The sequence below is a fragment of the Lycorma delicatula genome, chromosome 4 (assembly GCF_047948215.1).
Source record: "Lycorma delicatula isolate Av1 chromosome 4, ASM4794821v1, whole genome shotgun sequence".
Classification (NCBI taxonomy): Eukaryota; Metazoa; Arthropoda; class Insecta; order Hemiptera; family Fulgoridae; genus Lycorma; species Lycorma delicatula.
The window spans coordinates 21,272,845-21,290,449 of NC_134458.1; the positions used below are offsets into that span (position 1 = coordinate 21,272,845).

General features: G+C 31.8%; 1 protein-coding gene across 1 annotated transcript in view; it reads left to right on the forward strand.

Annotated features, from left to right (window-relative positions):
• The window catches only part of fzr (fizzy and cell division cycle 20 related), a 66,215-nt gene that overhangs the window by 15,908 nt on the left and 32,702 nt on the right, over nucleotides 1-17,605 (forward strand). Inside the window, exons 4-7 of the mRNA XM_075362485.1 lie at nucleotides 6,449-6,634; nucleotides 10,249-10,386; nucleotides 14,550-14,963; nucleotides 17,338-17,470. Coding sequence (XP_075218600.1) covers nucleotides 6,449-6,634; nucleotides 10,249-10,386; nucleotides 14,550-14,963; nucleotides 17,338-17,470 — 871 coding nt within the window. The remainder of the gene's footprint in view (nucleotides 1-6,448; nucleotides 6,635-10,248; nucleotides 10,387-14,549; nucleotides 14,964-17,337; nucleotides 17,471-17,605) is intronic.

The window sequence follows — 17,605 nt, forward strand, 5'->3', positions numbered from 1 at the left end:
TATATCTATTAGGATGTCTTGGGTTTCCTAATGGAAACCCAAGACATAGATTTAATCGCAGGCCTATAAATAGGCCTGTGTAGATTTAATCGCGCTGCATAGATTTAATCGCAGGCCTATAAATGAACACTTAGATTTATACCATAAGGCTTGAGCAGTATGTCGTCGAGTATTCTTGGACGCTAGGAGGAAGTACGTGGACACCATCTCACGTACTACTCCCACATCTGCTGCGTGGAAGAAGATCCGTGCAATTTGCATATCACCAAAACAATCCATTCTCGGACTTATTCATGAAGGAGAACTCCTTACATCACCTTCTGCAGTGGCAAATAATTTGGCAGATTCTTTCTGTTCGGTGTCTCTCACCTCATCATCATTCAGTAATGAATTTCAGAGGTACAAAATACAGACGGAAATATTATCGTTAAACTTAGTGATTCAATCGGTGAATTAAACACTCCATTTTCATTCAAGGAATTGTCACACTCGCTTAAAAACTCGCGTGACACTTCCCCTGGACATGACAACATTCGTCTCAGTATGATCTCGCACCTTCCAAATTCAGCACTACAACACCTATTGTGTAATTATAATGGTTTATTTTCTTCACAAGTTTTTCTTTTGGTCTGGTCAGAAGCCATTATTTTGAAGCCAATAGATCATGTTAGTTGCGATTTTATTATTCCTTAGTTCGTTCCCGCTTAGATTACGGTTGTTTTGCCTACTCTTCAGCGCGTAATACTGTACTGAAGATATTAGATGCTGTACATCATGCCTTTCTATGTCTTGCTACAGGTGCTTTTAGATCAAACCCTGCAACTAGCATACTTGTTGAGTGCGGTGAACCGTCACTTTGGGATAGACATGACCAACTTCTAGCATCTTACTTTGCCCGTCTGAAAGGGCAACCGAATCACCCGGCTTTCACCGCAGTTTTTGCAAATCCTAATTTACAAAAATATGAAGACCATCCATGTTTCACTGCTTCTATGGGTGTACATATCCGGCGTTTACTACAGCTTTTAAATATAGACATACCTCCTATATTTCCAACATATCATGTTCATATCCTCTGTGGATAATCAACCTTATAAATTTTATTTTTGATCTTACCACATACAAGAAACAATCAACACCACCTATCATCTTTCAACAGATTTTTCACCATATTCTCTCCAAAATAAACCCAGACGCAATCGTATACACAGATGGATCAAAACAGAATGATACTGTTGGAAGCGCATTTATTCTTAAAAGCAGAATCTACATATTTGGTCTGCCTAATATTACAGGTATATTTACTGCTAAATTGTATGCTATTAATAAGGCATTGAATATAGTTAACCCAAAATACCGTCATATCCTTATTTGTAGCAATTCGTGTAGTGCACTCCAAGCTTTATAAGATTTTTACTCCTGATATCCTTTGGTCACTGAAATCTATAACGCAATCGCTGAGTTGAACCATCGGAACACACAAGTGAATTTCTGTTGGATTCCTAGCCATGTTGGAATTCCAGGTAATTAACATGCAGATTTTGCTGCTAAAGACATATGCAATCAACCTTCTTTCACCTCTCGTATTGCTGCTTCTGACTTTGTTAATTGTATAAAACAGTCACTTCAAGCAACATGGCAAGGGGTTTGGACGGCTACAATTGATAACAAACTCCAGCACATTAACGATTCTGTGTTGCCATGGGAATCTTTATGCAGAAAAGCTCGTCGTGAGGAAGTGGTCCTCTGCCGATTGCGGATAGAACATACGAGAGCCACTCATGGTTATCTAATGTCAGCAGTAAATACACCAATATGTATACAATGCAACTGCCTCTTGATGGTGCGCAACATCATTGTGGATTGTGTGCGTTATGCAGCCTTGTGTTGTAAATTTAAATTGCCCAGGAACATTCGTCGTATCCTGGGCAACAATAAAGAAGTTTTGCACCAGGTATTTTTATTCTTTAGAAATATTAGTATGTTAGATACCTTTTAATTATGAATTTTGTTTTAAATTTTTACTTTTTTTTGTTATCCGAGAAGGAGCCTTTTACGCTCTTCTCAGAGTTTAAGTTTATATATTTTATATATTTTATATATATATATATATATATTATATATTTTATATAGGAGGTATATTTTATATTTTTTATTTATATAAAATATAAATAAAATATTACTATCACAGGTAAAACAACTATATATATATATATATATATATATATATATATATATATATATATATATATATATATATATGTTAGCTATGATAGTAATTGTATGTTTTTGTGTTTAATATTTTAGTTTAAAATTTTATTTGTGCTTTGTGTTTAATTATTGTAGAAAGTTTTAATTTTGTTTTTAATATTTTAGTTTGTTTTAATTTTATTAAATTCTTAGCGTAAGTTTTAATTTTATTAAATTCTTTTATTAAATTATTTTTTTATCTCTTAAGTTTTTTTTTAAAATGAAAACATCCTTTAGCATTAAACTCAATATCTGAAGAAGGAAACAGGATAATCACAAAAAAATTTTTCCCTAAATAATCCTTATGAAATGGGCTTGTTGTAATATAAATAAAATGAAATTTTTGGGGTTTTCGTTCCTTTGTATAGTTGATTAAACTAAATTTAAATATTTTTAATCTTTGTGGAAAGCATTGTAGGGCTCCCTTGATCCCCTTGGTTGTTGATTTATGTCCCATAGGAAATAATTTTTGTTGTAAAAAAACTTTTTATATTTGACAACTAGGAATTATATTTAAACACAGTTTATAATATTAATTAACCATTAATCAATTATTACAATTATTTAACAATTTTAATAATAGAATAAAATTTACCATCGAAATTGAAAGTATTAAACATTATACTTTCTAATGCCTTAATTGGTTACAATAATGATGTAAAACTTTCTGTATTCAAAAAATAAACTATTATACAAAATAAAAACCCCATCAATAACATACAGAGAAGAATTACAAGTGAATAGACATGGACAAATTTAAGGTTGAAAATTGTGTTAACATATTTATATAGAAAAATGTGTGTGTATTCCCTGCATTTATGAACTTAAGTCTGACAACTTACCAAATTTATTTCAGTTAGTATATCATTTTATGTGGGTCCATTTTCAGTCTAATGTACTTAAAAGATTTTTGACATTACTTTTTGAATAGAAATCATACACTCCATTAAGAATTGTTATGTTCTTCAAGTCGAGGTCTGTGGAGACTCAACAGCTGCAAGAATGTGAGGAATTGGCACTGGGCAGTTATTATCTCATTTTGGCCAGTAAAATGACGGTGATGGTCCTGCAGGATGTAAAAACTTTACGCACGTTATTATTCCAGACTACCAGAGATTGTCTTACATGCAAGCAATGTAACAAGAGAGATTCAAGTCTTTACATTTGATGTCACTTCTTTTCTTAAGTTGTAAATGAGACTGGGCTTCTCATCACTGCTGATCCTTCTTGCCTCTAAAGTCCCAGCCTAAATTTCTGGAAACTTCTTGTTCTCAGAAGTGTTCTTAGATCTTCAAAACGTTCTTCAAGCTTAGAACGGATCAGATTTACAGAATCTTTGGAAATTAAATGAAAGTTAACTTTTGTGATGTTAAATTTACAAAACTGAAAGAAGTCTTCTGGAGTTAATATTTGATTCTGATGAGGTCTTTGGAGACTTACTTTTCATGCCAGTCGTTTTACAGTATCTTCAATCCCATCACACTTTGTTTTTCTGTGGCTTGTAGCAAACAATGACCATTGAGCTTTTTTAATATGAAATCATTTTTATGCAGATAAAGGTTCATTTAACTTAACTTGTTCATGTATTGTGCTGCACAACTGTCAGTATAATAGTGAATTTCTGTAATGTTGAAAGTTTTCCTTGACAAATTCTGATAGCATTTATTGTATTTTCTACACTATACAAACGTTATGTATAAAGTCATCTGATATGATTCAGTGTGATGAAACTGTGTTTTCACCGACACAACTTCTTAAATTTTTAATAACAGGCTGTACTGTAGAAGAGTCCAAAGTCCAGTGGTATCCCTGAGCTTCATCCTGGATAGTAAAAGACTAATTCTCACTAAAATCAATTGAAATAACAGCAGCATTTGAAGCAGAGGAATCTTTGAGGCTTTTAAAAAATTTAGATTGGCACTTTACAATCTATGAGTAACATAGCAATAGCGTAAAATAACATTTTATGACAACAGGAACATAATTTTTCTCCTGGTTTTATTTTAAGCCCATGCTTGACACATACCCTGCTCTGTTGTAAGCTTACCACTTAAAAGTTTTTTTAATAGGTTTCTTTGCCTTTTGTAAGGATCACAAGTTTTTTTTTGTAGGAATTCATAGTTTTTTAAAAATAGATTATTATGGTGAAGGCAAACTGTAGTAAGATTATGAACTTCAGTTCTTAGCTAAGTATATTGAGTTCTTCCTCAGAAAATTCACTTGCATTTTCTATTGCTTTTTGGGTGACATAACTCGTTTTGTGACATTTTGTCTGGTGATATCCCTACACTGCACTTATCTACCATTTTCAATTAAAGTTAAATAGCAAGTTCAAATTTCTTATACCTAAGTAAGTACCTTGTAAGTGCCTAGCACAGAGCCTTAATCGTATGCACTGGTTTGTTTAAAACAACCTCCTACGAGGCTACCATCATATTGGGAACGGCTCTCCCAGTCGATTTTGTGGTCAAAGTTTGGGCAGCCATGTGGAGATTGTGAAGAGGCCGGGAGGCCAAGGTATTTGTGATGCAGTTTTGAGTTGGGCCTGTACCAGAGTGCAGCAATGATCACAATGCACCAGATGTAAATTTCGTTCAGTTGCCCATCTCCCACCTGAGGAAGAGGCTGCAGAGCCTCGCGTTGGAAGCATGGCAGCTGAAATGGCACACCATTACTAAGGGAAGATTCTTGTTTAAGTTTTTACAGGATTTGTGAGGATGGTATGCCTTGAGCTCATTTTTAAGGGCAACGGGTGCCCGGGTGCTCACTAACCACATTAACCTGAACCAATATCTGTTTTGATTCTGCCTTGTAGCTGATGTTCTGTGCGTCTGCAGGGAGGTCCAATCAAATGAACACCTGATGTTTGGCTGCCTTGCTCATGGGGAGGCCAGAAACTGGGCCACCCTGGAACTTAGAGGTTAAGGGTTAAATTGGCCACTCACAAGCGGCGAGTCAATATGGCCGAGAGCAGCATTGTCGGACTTTGTGGGAGTTCGTAGATGCGGTTGCTTTGTTCAACCAGCATCCGTAGTTTGCTTAAGGGAATGATTTTTACCGCATCGCCGTGGGAAGCTAACCCTGAGTATGGCTGATCACCAGCCAATTATTATGACTCCAAGCACTATAAAATGGTGGACAGGCACTTGGTGGCATTCAGCAACCTAGGCGTGGCAGCGCATTGCTACCTAGACGAAATAAGTTTTATTATGGATGTCATATATATTTTAGTAGTTGACAGGGTGTGCCTGCCCATTTTAGCAAATATATGACATGTGAGCGGTTGAGACATGTAAGTCGATGATGTATGGCACCACGCTTAGTCCACTCATGCTGTTAGGTAAGCTCTAGGAGCTGTGTTAGGATACTGGTCACTAAACTGTTTGAGGCTCAATTGCTGTTTGTGACACAGACATTCAGTCTTATGGTTTAGTGCTACCAAATGGGGTGGTGGCGGGAGAAATGCCAAGCAAATTAATTTCAGTTTACTAGTATTAATAATCCGTAAAAATAAAGAAAAACACACAAAAACCACTGTACACTCACACACAGAATTAATGCGTAAAACCCTAAGCGGTAAACACTATGTCTTTTCCTCAGAAAACACAAGTAACAGACTGACTTGGCAAACAAAGAATAACTTGTCTGATGATATCCCTGTCCAGACATGTCTGTCTCCTGTTGCTACTTGCACAGTTCCAGCAGCAAACAAACATGACTGCACACTTTGCATGCTGGGCCTGTTTCTACTTGCAGCTTTCTTATTTTTGAACACAATTTAGAATTGTAATAAAATAATTACTTATTGCTCTAAAAATTGTGCAAGTGACAGTTTAATAATCGACATAGATCCTACAATGGCTCAATGAATCATTTTAAAAACTTTTACATTTAACTTAAAAAAACTATACAAAGGATTGAAAACCCCAAAAATTTTATTTATTTATATCATAGCTCATTGCAACATCTGACTAGCAAAACATGAAAAACCTCAAAACTTTGACTTGCCATAACATGATAATGAAGTAAGATAGAGAGTTTAAATTTGGTGTGGTTATAGGTAGAACAAACAAGCTAAGTTTCCTCAAAATATGAGATTGTGTGTGAGAAAATTGTTTTTTTTTTGCGGTTGAATTGACATGGATTGACCCAGCAGTTAATGTTAAAAACAAACTAATTGAATTGAATGCTTTTATAGGAAGGAAGAAGTAATGTTACACCTCCTAAGAAATCCAGAGAAACTGGTGGTGAAGGTAATAGGGATGGTCTTGCTTATACATATATTTTAAGGAATGAATTATTAGGAGCTAATATTGAAGGAGTGAAAGGACAGTGTGATGAACGTAGAGCTGTATCCTCACCTGAACGAAAGAATCTTTTTCAGGTATTTAACTTTTTTTATATAGTTTTAGTATTTTGTTGCATTGGGTTGCAATATGTAATTGTAATTTATGATAATTTCTTATACTGATAAATTTAGATGGAACTAAAATGTGTGGTTTGATTAGAAATGTTTCATGCATGCAAACATACCACACTGAAAGTACACACATTTGCGTGTGTGTGTGTTTACATGTGCGCACCTGCATACATTGATGCATATACATATGCAACACCAAATTTTGAGTTACTATTTGTCTAGCGAAGTTGTATTTATATACTCGCTTGGTTTAAAATTGGATCCAACATATTCTGGCACAGTGGTTAATTTAGGAAGCAAATAACTTATAAGGGTCATACTTTCATTTTCCACTATACTATCTGCTGTCTTAATGCTTTATTCTTTAACACCAGATAGTTTAAATATTTTTACTTTCAACAAGATTTATAACTGTAATTTTAATATTAAATTTTTAGTCGCACATTTATAGCTGTCAGAAAGGACGATAAGAGTTCAAAATCTTCGTCCTAGAAATACAAAGAAATTATAAATTCTCTTATTAGTATTTAATTTTAAGGGTGCTTTTATAAATTTTATCCCTAAAAGTAAATAAATATAGCATTTATGCAGCGTTAAAATTTAATGATGAATGAACATTTTTGCCAGGAGAAAATTAACAACTATTTGCAAGTATTTCTCCAATACTATCTATTGTGTGTCACTTTCTTATTCCCAATTTATCTCTATTGTTAATTTTTCATATTCAAATCTTTGTTTACTGTTTTTGCCCTGTATACTTTCTATATAATCAAATCAAATAATTCTGTTCACCTTATTTTTATAGCCTGCCCTCCTTTTTGTAACACTTGTCACAAATTTCTGTCATCCAGTTTATTTTAAAAGCTCTATTTTATATTATGTAACTTTCTATATTCTGAAACATCACGTTTCAAAGATTTTTTCCCTACCTTTTTTCCTTTTTTTTGTTGTATTTTCCATGTTTCTGTACCATAAAACATACTCCATGCAAATACCTTTAACAGTTTCTAAATATATCAGATATCTTTTGTACTTAAAAAATTTCTTTATTGTACCTGTCCATTTTACTTCTTTACTTTGTAATTTTTAATGTAAATAAAAAAAATTCCAGATCCAGTTTATTTCTTGTTATCAAACTTTGATTTCTTGTGTTGTAGTTAATCGATAATATTAATTACTTCTAAGTCATATCTAATCGAAATCAAAATTATATCGTTAGTGAGTCTTAATTTTTTCCATTTCAGTTTTTACTCTTGTTGTCAGTCAATACTTAATTCTTGTAGTTATCTTCTTTCTCTGTAATTCTGTATTAATTTCATAAAATCTTTAATATTCTATATCATACTATATAATCAAATGTTTTTCTTTTAATATCAGCAAAAGCCATACAGGTAGCTTTGTTGTTATTCTTTTTTTAACCTTTGAATAAAATAAATCAGCATTAAATTTAGCTCATATAGCCATATATTAATGTATCTTTATCTCTTCTATTCTGTAGATTATTGCAGTTAGAAATTTAAAAAGTTGAAATATTTATAACACATTAGTTGTTGCGCTTAGCTACTCCTACTTTCTTGGATGCAGTAAGAAATAATTAAAATCTAAACTTATTTCTCTTATCTATAATTTTTTTACTGATGTAAACATTATTCAGTATTACTCATATCAGACAGTATGTTATCAACTACTGAATTGTTTATTATTACTGTTAAACAAAAAAAGCAAAAACGCTCTATAGTATTCTGAAGAATACTGTAATCCTGAAGTATTACAGTTCCTGAGTGACTTTGTTAGGTCATTCCAAACGTGTGTTTAAGGATTTTGCTGTTTCCATAAAACTTGTTATAGGCTTTTTTATATCCTCTACCCAAAGGTTAATGAGAACATGGGCTACTGATTTACAGATCATACTGACCACCAACCAGTGTGTGTATTCTTATGTTAAATAAAATTTTAAAGATTTTATATTTATTGTATTGCAGATATTTATTATTCTATTATATATTGTATACTGTTGTATTACATATAGTATATTTTAATTCCATTATTATATTTTTTGTAATGTTATATTATTAATTTACTGTTCTGCAGATTCAAAAAATATTTATTCTCCAGTGTATATGTACAGAATGCACAGTCATTTTTCACTAAAAGTTTTAACCTTTTTATGCCTGGGCTAGAGGCTTTTTCTATTCATCATTGCTAATTCTTCTTACATAGTTAATGATCAAATTCCTTCCTTTACTATCAGATCATTGTCACAGTTTTATAATAATTTAGAACTAACTCCCTGTCGCTGCTTCGCCTGAGCTATACAGTTACTTGTGTTTCCCGTAGCGGTAAATATTTTTATTTTATGCTTTTTAGTTGATTAACCGGGTGCTGGTGCAGCCAGTTACATGTATAGTAACGATGGCAGCGTCTTTGTCGGTTGAACTGCATTACCTTCGCACCCCCTTAAAAAATCAGAATTAAAAAAACTCAAAAACAGTTTTTAAATAATTATCTGAAGAATATTTTCAAGCCCAAATCTACTGAATATCTTGTTTATGATAGCCAGAATTGGGAAAATCTACAATCATTCTTCAAAATTTTTTTACCTTTCTTCATCCCCTTTCAAGGTTGAATTTCAAAAATCTAGAAATCGGTTTATCGACATGAAGATTACACTCAACCAAAAATCAGGTTGATTTCTTCATTTGTTACCAAGAAATTAAAAAATAACAGGGATTAAAAAAAAATCAAAATCCAACCCTTGAAACTAGGAATTTCAAAAAATCTAGAAATCTCTTTTTAGATATTCACTTCATTCAGTTCAAACCCAGTTCGCCCAATGATAGACAATCACTGTTCACAGTTCATTAAAGTTTGTGCTTTGGCTGGCAAATTTCCACTACTACATATCTATATATATTTTTAGATATTTTTCAAGATGAAATATATTCAGAAACCTTCTCAATTATGCCAAGAAACATGGCTAAAAATTTGGTTGTGTTTAATCGAGTAGTTTTTTGTTTATCCTGAACAAACAAAAACCCTCTTTCTCTTTATGTAATAGTTTGGATGTAGATATATTACTTAATTTTATGTAAATTTAATTTATTATTATGTAATATTTTTAATTCGATTGATTCAAATTATTCAGTTCACAGTCCATTTATTCATTTCGTAAAAGTTTGTGCTTCAACCAGGAAATCTCCACTACTACATTTTTTTTGAAATTTTTTGAGATAAAATATATCTAAAAACTTTCTCAGTTATGCCCAGAAACATGGGTAAAAATTTGGTTGCTATTGATTGGGTACTTTTTTTTATTTATCCCAAACAAAAACCCTCTTCCTCTTTATATGATAGTATAGATTATTCATACTTATTTTATCTAACCAGTTGGTGAATGTTGGACAGAGGCATCCCAGTTGACCTCTGATAGGAACTTTTATGCCAGTATACAGTGTGCAGAACATCAGTGAAATGATGGCCATAGTACATTTGCATAATAATTTGGTTAATTAGTTTCATACCCATTTGTTACAGAATTAAATAATTTATTTGCATTCAAACTATTTAATTTTTTTCAGTATTCAACACACATTGAGAATGAGCAGAATATTGAATCTATTGCACCTTACTCACTGTCACCTGTAGGTCCTAAAAGTCAAAAACTTCTTCGGTCACCACGAAGAGCAACAAGGAAGATATCCAGAATACCCTTCAAGGTAATTATGATTATTAAATCTGTTTTATCTTTTTTCTAGAGTTACATTATATGATGGCCTGGAACATTATTACTGTCTATTATAAATCATGGTTATGTTAATAAAAATTTAATTAGTTATTAACTGTTTATAATCAAACTTTTCCTTCTGATTGCATAGATTTCTCTGCTGCTAGCACACATACTTTTATGTGTTTACCCCCTTTTCACTAGCACACATACATACACAGTGGATTCCAGATAATAGGACTGCTTCAGGACTGGGAACATATGGATCTATTAAACGGCTGGCTCTATTAACCAATATTAATGAAGAATGAGGAGATATACACAAATACAGTACATACTAATTATTAAACAATTTAAAATCTTATTATTCGGAATTTTATTTATTCAGTATTAAAAGTTACATACAAATTATTAAATTACAAAATAATTAAATTGTTTTTGTAGTCTTACATCATTACAAAAAAAAAAAGATGCTTGATAAACAAATAGAGATACAAATCAAAGTAATGAGTGCTTTTTGCGGTCAGTAAAATACAAAAGTATGTACTTTAATGTCTCTTACATAGTTAAACTTCTTGAAAAAATTCTTATATTTTGCTCTGTCATCTACCTGGGATTCTACAAACTGGTACAGGATCATATTTCTGCTAGCGGGCTTCCTTCACTGCATTCTTGCATAAAATGCTGCTGAATGAATTCTTTTTGCACTTGTGAGATAAGCATTTGACTTAAGGTTCTTCTTCATCATCTTCAACTTTATCCCGTTTTCGAGTAATCTTTTTGATTATTTCATCATCGTTCTCGCACAGCTTGAAAGAATTACACACTGTGCCGACCAGTAAGTACAAAATTTTCTCCTGCAGGGGTTAAGGAAAAGTTACTTCCCTCCCTATAGTGTTTAAACAACAGTTAAATAACTTACATTACTAATAAAGTTGTTCTATTTTACAAGTAAAATAAGGAAACATATGAATTAGTGGGCCTTATAAGTGACATTTTGGACCAAGCATAATGAACCAACATAATTTTACATGAATTATACTGATATGTTTCTGTTACAAAACTGTCCCGATTAAACAACTGCCCTGAATACGGTGGGCCTGTTAACCAGAATTCACTGTATACTAGTATTAAAACAAATCTCTGCAGCATAAAATAATAAAAAGTTAAGGAATTATTACATCTCCTTATCCTCCTAACCCTTTATCTCCATCACAGCAACCTACTTTAAATCAGTAAAACTTACTAAATCTATTATAATTAAATAAGATTAAATAAAAATTAGCAGTATAATTACAAAATCTATTTTTATTAAATAAAATTAAATATGAAATAATATGAGCAATTAAAAGAACATTATAATTTCTCACAAAAGAGGGACAAAAAAGATTGTGTTAGCTACTTGTTTGCTCAGAATCATAAACACATTGATTAAAATAATATTGTAAAATATTATTATTTACAATTAAAACTCGTGGAGATGATTTAACAGTTTTACTAAAATCAAGTTTAAAGTATTAAATAAAGACTAGACTGAAAAGTGTAGCCACAATGCCAAATGTAACATAAGTTTAATATACAAAACCTTACATTTGTTCGATTATAAAAACAAATATAGTATGATTTATGCAATCAGAACATTGTAACAACTTACTTAAAAAAAGAACAAAAAAAACAGCTTCATGTCATAAATCTTGTAAGAAGTCTCACTCATATTTACATAAATAAACAGTTTAATGAATAAAAACCATTTATTTATTCAACATAGAAATATTCCTAATCTTTTTCTATTTTTTTTTTTATTCAATTCAATAAACCATATAGGCTGCTGTTATTCTGTTCATAAGTCAGGAGTAACATAAATGTTCTTTTCTATAACATTTGTATCTGCATTTGTTCCTGTTTTTTATTCCATCATAGGTTTCTTCAATTTACTGTTACCATCACCAATAGTGCAAAGATAAAGGATTAAAGCTGAATCAATTATGTAAATGATGTATTAAAATATAAACATATTTCCTCCTATCATGTTCCTTGTTATAGCTGGTGGCATTATCTGCACGTGGTATCAAACTGCAAGGGAGGTCCTCTACATGCCAGCACATCTGGAGACCAAGGCTTGTAGGATGTTCTACTATTATTTTTTTACTACTGCTGTGATATATGACCTTTACAAAAAATTAAATCCTATTTATGTACAACAAAAGATGTATAACTTCTGAACAGACATATTATAAAAATGTTCTAAGTTGTAATGAAATACTTGTGATTTAACTCAAAAGAATTTCCAAATTATGTTACCATAATTCAACTTTTAAAATTGTACATTAAAAAATTTAAATATTATGACATAACTAGTAGTAATTTAACTTTTCAGCTGTAATTAAGTAGGGTGATTGCAAATTATTTTCTAATTGATAATTCTTTTTAAGACTTCTATTATAAAACTGATAAAGTAAATGTCATAGATATCTGAAATCGTCCTTTATTCAACTGTTCATTATTATAATCAGAATTTAGTATCGTATTTTTAGTAAAAAGTATGTACGAGGCATATTCATAAAGTAAGGGCCGTTTGGTTATTAAAAAAATTCACTCGTGAGGTAAGGTTTTTACTTACAGTTTTAGCTTACCATATATCTACTTCATTTCTCCACATAATCACTATTCAGTTATAAGCACTTTTCGTAATGCTGCAGCAGTTTCTTTAACCCCCTCTGTATAGAAAGTTTGCCTCTTGGGAATTGAACCAGTTGTCTTGAATTTCTCGTCATTTTCAAACCATTGTACAACAAGCCACTTTTACAAATGCAAGAAGAGAAAGTAGTCGCTAGGTGCAAGGTTGGGACTATATGGAGGGTGGTCAAAAAGTTCCCAATGAAAAGTTTGAATCTTCTTGGTTCTTGGTTAAGGCAGCGGTGTGAAGCCGCGAGTTGTCATGAAGGAGGCTGACAGTTTCCCACATTGTCGATTTTAGATCACACGTCTCAGTTTGGTGTGCATTTCACAGTACACATCATCTGTAATTGTATCCACATTCCATGAAATCAACCAAAATGATGCCCTTTTTGTCTCAAAAAATGGTAGCCAACATTTTTCGACTCGAGTATGGAGATTGCTTAATCTTTTTTTGTTGTGGGGAACTTGAATTGCACCGCTGCATTGTCTGTTGTTTCGATTTTGCGTTGGTGTAGAACATCCACATCTTGTCACCCATAACAATGTGAGAAAACAAATCATCTCCATCTTGTCAATAGCGGTCCAAAAATGCTCGTCCACTCCCTATTCTATGCTCTTGTGTGGGTCGGTGAGCTTTTCAGTACCCATCTTACACACAGTTTGTGATATCCGAGCTTTTCCGTGACAGTCGTGTAAATAGAGGTTGGTCCAACATGCAGAAATTCATCACCCAGAGCACTAATCATTTATTGCTGATCACATCGCAGTTTTCAGTTCACTTGTTCAATGATTTCATCAGTCTAAATACTGGGCCTGCCACTCCACTCTTCGTCATGCACATTTGTGTGGCCATTTTTAAAGTCTTGACAGCATTGTCTAACCTTTCCTTCACTCATTACTGTAGGTCCATTCACTAAGCACAACTCCCAATGAATTTCAGCGCTGAAGATCCTTTTGCACACAAAAATTGAATCACAGCATGCACTTCACAACTGGCAGGAGAAATGATTGTCATTGACATTGCAATCTGCATTCACTGGCAGGCAAGCAATTACTGAATCAAAACAACTGCAGTGGCTTCATAAATAGCTGATATATGGCCCTGCTTGCTAATATTTAAATATAAGCTGACGGTCCTTACTTTATGTATGTTCCTTGTATTTAAAAAATATATGTAATATTTTGCTTGCCTAAGAGCTTGCTGCATGTTATCATTATTCTAAAGCAGGAATTATTTTGAAAAACATTGATTGGACAACATTTATATATATTAAAATTACACTCTGAATTTTATTAAAGATCAATAAAAATTCTTTATAAAAAAATATTTTTTTATGAAAAAAAAGTTGATTTTGTGAGTTACACATAGGTAAGAAGAGTATACAATTTTGGACTACAGATCAGATTAGCTTAATGTTAAGTTTCAAGTTAAGCATCTGTTTATTTAGCTTTTGATTAGCAACTTCTTTGATACAGGTCCTTGATGCTCCTGAATTACAAGATGATTTTTATTTAAATCTTGTTGACTGGTCATCGCAGAATGTATTAAGTGTTGGGCTAGGAAGTTGTGTTTATCTGTGGTCAGCCTGTACAAGCCAAGTAACAAGACTTTGCGATTTATCGAATGATGCTAATTCTGTCACATCTGTTGCGTGGAATGAGCGTGGAAATCTAGTCGCTGTTGGTACTCATACCGGTTACGTTCAAGTATGGGATGTCGCTGTATCAAAACAAGTTAATAAATTAATGGGACATTCAGCCAGAGTTGGTGCTCTTGCATGGAGTGGCGATATGTTATCTTCAGGCAGTCGAGATAGAATGATCCTTCAACGTGATGTTCGAACACCGTCACTGGTTCCTGAACGACGTCTTGTTGGTCACAGACAGGAGGTAATTAGTTAACATGCGTAGCAGACATATCGGTTAAGTTCTAAATAGTATTTATTGTTATTAATTTACACAATTTTAGCTGTAAGCTTCTAATTATTTACAACCTTTTAGATGAATTTATAATTTTTTTTCTTTTTTTTTAAAGAGTTGTATGAAATAAATGATAATAATTAAGGATAGATTGAAACAATCATGTTGTTTTCTCCTTTTTGAGTATTATGAAATATCTAAGACATACATTTTGAACTACTGCTTTATTCATTAAAGGATATAGTTAATCCAAATGATGTCAGCTGTTAATCTGGTTTATTATTGGAGTATTATATTATTTTGTGATTGATCTGTTTTAACAAGATAAAAATCTGTACTGAACTATTAATATATCTCCTTTTTGTGATTCATAATTTTCCCGATTCTTTGATCGGACATACTTTTCATCAAGCTTATAGTTCCTATTTAATTCTATTTCCACTATATTTATAATGTAAACTTGTCTTTAATTTCATTTTTTATGTCTCTAAATGGTAAAAATAGCTAAAGCGTTACTGATTTTTTATCCCATTAAATGTGACTAGCTAGTTGATGCAGAGTTAGCATGCTGGCTTCTCATTTACTTGTCCTGAGTCCTAACATCTTCAGAAAAAAGAATCAATTGGACGTATTGTGATGTGACAGGATTAATTAATTTATATATAGGACGTTGATATTCAGTTTCATTTTACTATAAAATCTTTTTTTTGGGGAGGGGGATACCTCTAATAAGTTACTATATTTATTGGTAATTTATTTTACCCTTCCATATTCAGTTATTATATTTTCCTTTTAATCATTCAAAATTGTTCCATTCCAATAAAGGGTGTTATTCTCTCTTCATAAAAAAAAATTATCCTGTATTGCTGCAACCACTCTAGAAGCAACGCAATGGTAAGTCATTTCAAGAACGGCAAGAATTTCATTTTGAAATTTTGTTTTGCGAAATAGTAATTTTTTCCATTGTGATACTTTGTATTTATTACTGTTAGAATGTATTTATGTAGAGAAACTTTTAATCTCTGATGAAATCATGTATTTGAAAGTTAATTTTAAAGCATTATTTGTTAATGACATTTAAATCAAATTTGGATATTTTACTTTTATTTTGAGATATGAAAAGTTCATATTTTTTTTTAATGATACAAAGGATGTCATTGTCAGTAATTTTTCATTAATTGTGTAGACCCTTTCTGGAAACCAAATATTCAATCAATTGAATGAGAATCCAGAAACTTGACCGTTTCACAGCTTAAATAGCTTTAATTATGATATTGTAAAAATTATAATTGTATTTGTCATTTTAACCTTTTTGGGGCTGACGTTGCTCTTACGTGACTGCAGTAAACTGTTCTTGAAGACTACGATTACTTAAAGTCATTTTAGAACTTTGTCGTTTGAGTACTATCATCATGTTAATGTGACTATTATAATTCTTTCACTGACATGTGCTGCACTTTATTGGCTTTAAAGTGAACTATTTGTACTATTGATAGGTTGTAGCTAACAGCTGGAAGTAGAGAAAATAAAAGCATGTTGCCAGCGTTCTAAAATTAGGTTCTGTAAGTTTTGTTAAACTATGTTAGTAAACTCAGTCGATTTGTCACATTCATGTCCAGGATTTATTTCTTCTTATTAAAGCTCTAATAACGCTTGAAATTATTGAACATATAGTGAATGAAACAAAACATTATACCCAAGCCTCTGAACAAACCGATCTTTATCATTCAATTTTACGACGGAAACCAACTGACATAGATGGACTGCATACATTTTTGAGTTTGACCTCGCTTATGCCAAGAAATAAAAAAAATTTGATAAGACTGTCTGTTGACTGATCAACAGACAGGTTATAACATTCCCCAATATTTTCCGAAATGATGGCTAGAGACAGATATTTGAACATTCTTGTATGCTTCATTTTGCCAGTAATTAAGATCAACCATTCGACTTCCATCTTTTCCATCTTTAAGAATTATTAGATAAATTGAAAGAAAATGTCTCAGCTGTGTTTTATCTTTTTCAAAATACAGTTATTGACAAGTCCTTAGTTTTCTTCAAAGGAAGGCTTATTTTTATTTATGTTTATAATAAAAATCGTGCTTTAAAATTTGTTAACAAAAAATAATAGTTTTAAATTTTAAATGAATTTAAATAATATTCATTCCTAGTGATTGTGAAGTGATAAATCATACAGAGAATGACTACATAAAGATGAGTAACTTTAATAAAATAACCTACTCTGAGAATGAACTATAAGATTTACAGTATGTTAGTCCCGAAAAGGTTAATATTAGTAATTTTTGTTATGAAAGCATTTTTATGGTTTTATGAATTTCAAAAGGTTTGTGGATTGAAGTGGTCACCAGATAACCAATACCTAGCATCTGGTGGAAATGATAATCGTCTTTACGTATGGAACATGCATTCATTATCTCCACTTCAAACTTACACAGAACATCTTGCTGCAGTAAAAGGTAATTATATTTTATGAACTGTTCCAGTTTATCTTAACTGTTTATTAAATATATCAAGAAGTATTTTTATTCACCGGTTAAGAAACAAGAATATTAGATAGATGTGTCTTTATTATAACAGTTATTTCTACTGAT